At 57.6% G+C, this 7,714-nt stretch overlaps 1 protein-coding gene across 1 annotated transcript; it reads left to right on the top strand.

Annotated features, from left to right (window-relative positions):
* Positions 1–4,149: 4,149 nt before the first annotated feature.
* On the top strand, positions 4,150–6,535 carry KLHDC7A (kelch domain containing 7A; the record flags this gene model as incomplete). Its single annotated transcript, XM_082834238.1, is given in 2 exon segments — positions 4,150–5,226; positions 5,228–6,535. Coding segments are annotated over 2 exon segments (2,385 nt in total).
* Positions 6,536–7,714: the final 1,179 nt, after the last annotated feature.

Raw genomic sequence — 7,714 nt, 5'->3', positions numbered from 1 at the left:
CCCCTGAAATTATTCAAGCTAGCCACTTCTAAGCCTACCCTACCTTGCCCATCCTTTACCCTACCTTCCCATGAAAAACATAGTAAAGTCAATGCTTCCCACTTCCCCTCCTTCCTCTGCCTCCTGCTGACCCTGGTGCATCCTCATGTGGCCCTGTACAGCAGAGGGTAGGGGCTCCCCTAGGGAACTGTAACAAGCTACCTTTCCAAGAGCAGTCATCTCCTGATCTGTTGGCCTCACCATACCTGAATAATAATAAAGCCTACATTTTATGACTATCTCACGTGGCCGTGGTCACTGGGGACCAGAATGGAGGGCAGACAGCAGGAAGCCTCCTTTACTGAAGGTCCCCTCTGCGCTCAGCTGTGTCACAGGTGTTACTTCCACCCTCCAACAAAGGAAGTGCTAAGCCAGGATTCATATCAGTGTCACCTGACCCTCCACCCTCATACGCACAGCCTGCACCCAGCCCCGAGATCCAGTCTGCATTGTCACAGCTCTCACGTCCCCCTGTATTCCTCACTCCTTGCTATTTCCCTCTTCTTGGCCCTCCCTGTTCTGCCTACCAAGTACCCTCTCCACTCTCGTGTCCTGGCCTGGCACAGGGACTCCTGCTTCCCTCTCCCCCAGACACACTCACCTACAAGCATCATCACACTTCACCACCTTCTTGCTAAGCATCTTCTTCCCCCAGAGTCAGCAGTCTCCACAGGTTCAGGCTCCATGGGTGTCTGTTAACCTAGGTCACTGCACAGGGCCTGGTACATGGTAAACATCTGGTAAATAACTGTCCTATCAATCAATCAGTCTATGCCCCCTCTTTCTTTTATCAAAATATTCAATGCTAAACACCTCTTTCTGGAATCCTCTCCTGACCTCTCTTCTGATGCCCCTGTTCCAGCCTCCCTGGCCATCGAATAGTCTGGTTGTACTTTGTCAATAAGCACCTGTTGAAAAGTCACCTTTTTAATTTTTCCTTTGTGATACACTGTGACTTGATCGTATCTCAGGCACAGGCGCCATCTTCCAGATCTGGATGTAAGTCCTTCCCCAGGGCTGGGGCTGGGTCTTCTGCTCCCAGTGGCCCTTTCACTTTCTCCTGGCCACCCAGGGGCCTGGTTTGGCCACATCCAATACCCAGGGGTACAGTTCCAAATGGAAAGAGCGGTTGTCTGACTCAAAGCCTTTAAGCTGTGGCTATAGGGAGGGTGCTCCGGGACACATGGAGCCTTTCTTGGGTGGGAAGCAGCCCATGAAAGGGGCTGAGACACTGCTCCCTTGGTGGCATCTGAGAGGACAATGCCAGGTCACAGCACTCAGGAGGGCATGCCACAAGTCTCCCTCTCTGAGGGTATGGGAGGCCCAAAGCTGCCCTTCCTGCTGAAATGGTAGCTTGGTCCCTGGGAGGGGGGCGGTCCACATCAGTCCCCAAAGCCCTGATTTCACCACTGGACAAATCATTTTTATTCCCCTTTATAGCTCATCCTCTCCTTCCCAGAGGAAGATAAATGGGCCTTGCAGTTAGAGACATCCGGTTATAAATCAAGACTCTGCCACTGACAACCTCCGTCGACATTGGTGCATCCCCCTACGCCTCGGTTTCCTCACCTGTAAAATGAGGGCGATGACAATACCCACCTTCCTGGATGACTGGGAAGGTGAGATTATTTCCACTCATACAAAGTACCCAGGATCCATTCCCCTTTCCCCGCCACTCTCCTGGATGGTCTAGCGGGCAACTGCTCACCCACCACCCAGGAGTGAAGAGGAATTCTTAGCAGACAAGTAAAAACACTGACTTACTTTCCATTCCTCTACCCACTGGACTCTCCTGAGATGATTATTAAAAATGCGGATTTCCTGGAAGCCATCCCAAACCTACTGAATCATAAAATCTGGGGGCAGAGCTTTGAAATCTGCACGTCTAACGATAATTGTAAATCACTATTGTGACCGTGATGGAAAGCGAGAAAACCCTGCTGCGGGTCACCAGCAAGACAGGCAGAGAATGCCTGACTACCGGGGCAGTGTTACCTGTTGGGTGAATTCAAGTCTGTAAAATTCAGGAGTCTGGAAACAAAAGATAGAAATCCCCATTTACAGGCAAATTGACATAACATTGGAGCTGCCATAAAGTGGGGATGACAATTGTATCCCTCCCAAACGGGACAGTGAACAGTAGATGAGATGCATCCTGAGTGTCCACCCCCATCCTCCCCGCAGAAAGGCACAAATATGTTGGCTTTTGTCCCAATTTGCCTCCGGCCCCAGAGTTGAACTTACTTGGAGACTTAGAATCCAGCAGAGCAGTGTGTACTTTGAGCCGCAGCCCGTGTGATGAAAGATAAAAGAGCCGCATAGAAGAACAACAGAACAAGAAGGAAACGATGATGCCGGAAGGAGGGAGGCACCAGGAAGGAGGCACAGGAGGCAGCCTTTGACCTGACTCAGATTGCTGGAGGAATGTGGACCAGCAAAGACAGGGGAAGGCAGCCTGAGCCCCAGTCCAGAGCCAGGTAGGCACAGCCGCGATCAGGGGATGATTTTGGAAGGTAAACTAAGGCTGGAGCGTAGAGGGTTGTGAACAACATCATAAGGAATCAGGATTTTCTCCTCAAGTCAAGGTTTCAGAGACATATTCCTCTGAAAACTCTGTATTTCAGAGTGGGGTTTTTTTTTTTTTTTTTTGCGGTACGCGGGTCTCTCACTGTTGTGGCCCCTCCCGTTGCGGAGCACAGGCTCCGGACGCACAGGCTCAGCGGCCGTGGCTCACGGGCCCAGCCGTTCCGCGGCATGTGGGATCTTCCCGGACTGGGGCACGAACCCACGTCCCCTGCATCGGCAGACGGACTCTCAACCACTGCGCCACCAGAGAAGCCCTCAGAGTGGTTTTTATTCTCATATTTAAAAGTTAAATGCCAACATTTAGAAATCGAGAGTGATGGCATCACCACCTAGACTCTAAGTGACTCTGAAACAGTGGGACCAGGGGGTGCTGGGACCGCCCACCTGGCACCATCAGCCCCCATAGGTAGCATGAGGCTGAAACCCCTGCCCTGGCATTTGGGGACCCCAAAAAGACCTCAGTCTGGGGAGGGCCAGAATTACACCTGCGCTTCCAAAGGTCCAACTGATGACAATTATGGGAGTCATCAGCCCTGCGGCCTTTACACACATTAACCTATTTTGTTCTCACCACAACCTTATGAGATGCTGTTACCCCCATTTTTCAGATGAAGAAACTGAGGCACAGAGAGGTGAAATCACTTGCCTAAGGTCACACTGCTGGTACGTAGCAGAGCTGTGTGGCCTGGATCCGAAACCCACAGCACCGGTGAGATGAGCGGCGGGTGAGTCTCCCTTGGCCTCTCACCATATGAGGTTGTCTGGTTCAGAGGGTGAGGTTGTGGCCCATGTCTGTCCCCGATCTAGGTACTAATGCCATGTGTTTTCCCCAACTCCTCACAGGAAGGCCGGTTTTCTTAGTCAACTTATCAGGCAGGGAAGGAGGGCAGAGTCACACAGGAGCCAGTTCAGGTGGTTTGGCCGCAGTCCCCAGCTCAGCCTCACCTGCTGCTGACTGCGGACCCCACCCCCCACCGTGGGGAACAACCAACCTCAACAGGAAGAAAACAGACCCGGGAGGTTCTCCTGCCATGCCTGCCGTGGCTCCACCTGCCCCACAAGTCACCACACCCAACCCTCCCAGCCCAGCGGATTTGCAAAAGAGAAAACAAAACACACACACAAATAATCGCCAACCCCGTGCCTTTCCTGGCATCCGGTGACTGTCTGGTCAAGAGCTCCCTCCCTCTCTGGGTACCCGCTGGACACTCCTAACCCTCTCCAGCTGCTGCCGGCTCGGGTGGCTGATCACAGGCTCAGCCCCCCGGCAGGGGCCTCCCGCTCCCAGGGAAAGCAGCGAAGGATCCAAGGGGGCCGGCAGCCGAGATCTGCCAGCCCTGAGCCCCACCGGCCACCCTCTGCCAGCTCAAAGTCACCTTTGCCACAGCTCCTCCGCTGGGCAGCCGGTCAGAGCCAGCCCAAGGCCCCGTCCCTCTCAGCTCCGCAGGAACCAGGAACCACTCCCTACTGGGCAATCATTAATCGGATTCTTGACATTCCTCTGCCCCAGGTCGGCTTGGGAACATGCTCCCCAGAGGAGAGGGAGCAGAGGCCCAGGGCTGCCATCTGGACATGCAGCTGGCGGGCAAGGTGGTGCTGTCTGCCGCTGCCCTGCTCCTGGCGACCGCAGCCTACAGGCTGTACAAGCCAAGGCCTGCCCAGGCCCCCCTGGGGGGTGGGAACGCCAAGGCTGAGGCCAAGGACGAGGCAGAGGGCTCCAGGCAGCCTGCCATTCAGGAGGCTGTTTCCGGGGCGCCACAGTGGGGCCTGAGACGCCGGAGGGGAAGCAAGGGGGCCGGAGTATCGCTGGGCTGCAGCTGGGAGAATCCGGAGGGTCCCGGAGCCCTGGCGACAGGAGCACCTCCTGCAGACTCAGAAGCCCAAGCGACTGGGAAACCCGAGAGGAAACGTGCTGGTGAGGAACAGGGTGGGCAGTGCACGGACTCTGGCCTGGCACGTCCTCGGGGCAGTGGCCAGGAAGCCGGAACAGCTGCTGGCGGTAAGCTGCCCTGTCGCGCCCATTGGTGCAGTGAACCCCAAAGCTCCTTAACTGGCCTCGCTGCAGCGGACGGCAGCGGTGTGAGCGGTGAGCTTGCCCCATGGCGGGACGGCAGATCCCAGGAGCAGCTGGGGGCCGGGGAGCAGGAATCCTCCGACCGGTGCGGGGCGGCCCACACAGAAGGCAAGAGTGACATGAACAAGAGCTGGGTCTTTACGCGTGTGACAGGGGTCCACAGGGAAGAGGCTGGGGCCCTCCGGGCTGCCTCGGACATGGGCCTGGCCCTGCGTCAGCAGGAGGGAGCCAGTGAGGCCTCCTATACCTTCTTGTCTGTGGCCCGGGTTCGAGTGGAGGAGAATTTCATACCGGAGAAGATGGAGGGGACCAGGCCCAGGCTGAAGCGCAAGGTGTACGACTACTGTGTTGAGTCCACCCGTCAGGCCACCTCCAGGGACAGGCTGGCCCCCAGAACAACAGCCCTGGCGGAGGCTCCACCCCCTGTGTCAGGGCCAGGCCCCCTGGGAGTGGGGGCAGCCTCGGGAGGCCAGGCCGATGACAGAGTAGGTGGAGTGGGGACAGACGCCCCCCCCCGAGCCTGTGCTGTCACCCTCCGCACAAGGCTTCAGCAGGAAGCAGAGCCTCCTTCAGATCGTGGAGAACCCGGAGCTCCAGCTGCAGCTCGAAGGCTTTGGGGACCCTGCTCCATCGTGCCCAGACCAGAGCACCCTGCCCACCAGCCCCATGTCCCAGGGTGCTCTTGGGTCCAGCTCAGCTGGAAGCAGCGGGAAGCCCCACCTGCACTTTGTGGCTGGGACCAATTTCTTTCACCTCCCACTCAGCCCTGGATCAGCCCCAGGTGCCCACCTGGATCTGGGCAATTGTTATGAGGTGCTGGCCTTTGCCAAGAAGCAGAGCCTGGAGGCCCTGAAGGAAGCCGCCTACAAGGTGATGAGTGACAACTACCTCCAGGTCCTGCGCAGCCCAGACATCTACGGGTGCCTGAGTGGGGCAGAGCGGGAGCTGATCCTCCAGCGACGGCTCCGGGGCCGCAAGCACCTGGTGGTGGCCGACATGTGCCCCCAGGAAGACTCCAGCCGCCTCTGCTGCTATGACGACGAGCGGGATGTCTGGCACCCGCTGGCCCGTCTGCCCCCTGAGGCTGTGTCCCGGGGCTGTGCCGTCTGTAGCCTCTTCAATTATCTCTTCATCGTGTCCGGTTGCCAGGGGTTTGGGCACCAGCCCTCCAACCGTGTCTTCTGCTACAACCCGCTGACGGGCATCTGGAGTGAGGTGTGCCCTCTGAACCAGGCCCGCCCTCATTGCCAGCTGGTGGCCCTGGATGGACACCTGTACGCCATCGGGGGTGAATGTCTGAACACGGTGGAATGCTACGACCCTCGCCTGGACCGCTGGACCTTTTCCCCGCCGCTCCCCAGTGACACCTTTGCCCTGGCGCACACAGCCGCGGCGTGCGCCGGAGAGATCTTCGTCACCGGCGGCTCCCTGCGCTACCTGCTGCTCCGATTCTCCACCCAGGAGCAGCGCTGGCGGGCCGGCCCCACTGGGGGCGGCAAGGACCGCACAGCCCAGATGGTGGCGGTCAAAGGCTTTCTCTATCGCTTTGACCTCAACCGCAGCCTGGGCATCAGCGTGTACCGCTGCAGCGCCAGCACCCGCCTCTGGTACGAGTGCGCCACATATCGGACCCCTTACCCGGACACCTTCCAGTGTGCCGTGGTGGACGACCTCATCTACTGTGTGGGGCGCCAGCGCACCCTCTGCTTCCTGGCCGACTACGTCTCACCCAGGTTTGTGCCCGAGGAGCTACAGAGCTTCCCCTCCCCGCAGGGCACCCTCCTGCCCACCGTCCTGACCTTGCCCGGCCCTGATGTGCCCCAGACCAGGGTCTAGTGGCCCCTCTGCTGGGCCCCTTCTGCAAAACTAGAGGCAAAAACATCCCCTACCATCCTCCATGGACCACTTCTGGGAGATCAGGTGGCCTGGGAATCTGGCCAGCGGGTGAATTCCAGTCCTTTCTCCTCCACTGGATGGACTTCTTAGCTGCACCTTTGCCCCCATTGGGCTGCAGAAGCCCAGTGTGGAAATGGAACGCAGGACTGGTGCTCTGAGGCCCAGGATGCCCATGTCCACAGGGATGGCCATCACCTTGCTTGAGCTCTGAATGGGGGACAGATACCAGGACCCCAGCCAAGTTCAGGGGCACAGCCTTATCCCAGTCCTGGTTCCGAGGGCCGGTTGACCCCCAATGACCCCTCAAGCTGACCCTGCTGGTTCTGGGCTAGACCTCCATAAGCCGCCAGGGCCTCTTCCTAAACATTGGCCACTGAGCCCCAACCTCCAAGATTCCCAGAAGCACCTGGGACACACAGGTGGGGAAAATGAAGGGAGGCGGCTCCAGCAGGACCAGGAAGGGGCCCAGGAGAGCCCCAGGGGGCCCAGCCAGAGGGAGAGATGGTTGGAGAAGCAGAACAGCTGAAGTTGGAACAGCCCACAGGAGCTCTTGTCTGCAGAATAAATTGACCAAAGCCCACTTTAATGTTTCTCATTACCTGGAATTCTAGTATACTGGAAGGAGGAGAAACCTTCGTGTTCAGCATCCATTGGTAAAGGCACATCTTCTTGCAGGGTTTACTGAGAATACAATTGATTCTGAATACGAGGTCTCAGGAGAGCGAGGAACAAATGTGATCCGAGGGCCACCGTCTGCTGGGCCCACCGTTATATGACCACTGCACTCTCTCCCCAGATCTCAGAACCCTTCACAATACAGCTCCCCAAGCAACCCAGCCCTCACCTTGGAGCTGGGGGGGCAGCCACCACCAGTCAGCCCTTCCAGGTGGTGAGAGGTGATGGCATCCTTTGTCCTCCCTGTGCCTTGTGGTCACCTGGTCTGCCTCATCAGACAGGAGAGGACCAGGGAGGGGCAGGTCCATGATGGAGCTGGGGAACTAGAAGGTTCTAGTGGTGCATTGGGAGACTGGGATCTCCTTTCATATCAGGTTTGGTAAATTTTCAAAGGGAAGAAACTCTCCAACCTCAGGAAGTTACCTTTCTTCCCAGAGGGAGGGG

Source organism: Leucopleurus acutus (genome assembly GCF_964270905.1).
Source record: "Leucopleurus acutus genome assembly, chromosome: 2".
NCBI classification, from domain to species: domain Eukaryota; kingdom Metazoa; phylum Chordata; class Mammalia; order Artiodactyla; family Delphinidae; genus Leucopleurus; species Leucopleurus acutus.
The sequence above is the reverse complement of the archived record's forward strand: the minus strand, read 5'-3'. Positions and strand labels throughout refer to the sequence as shown.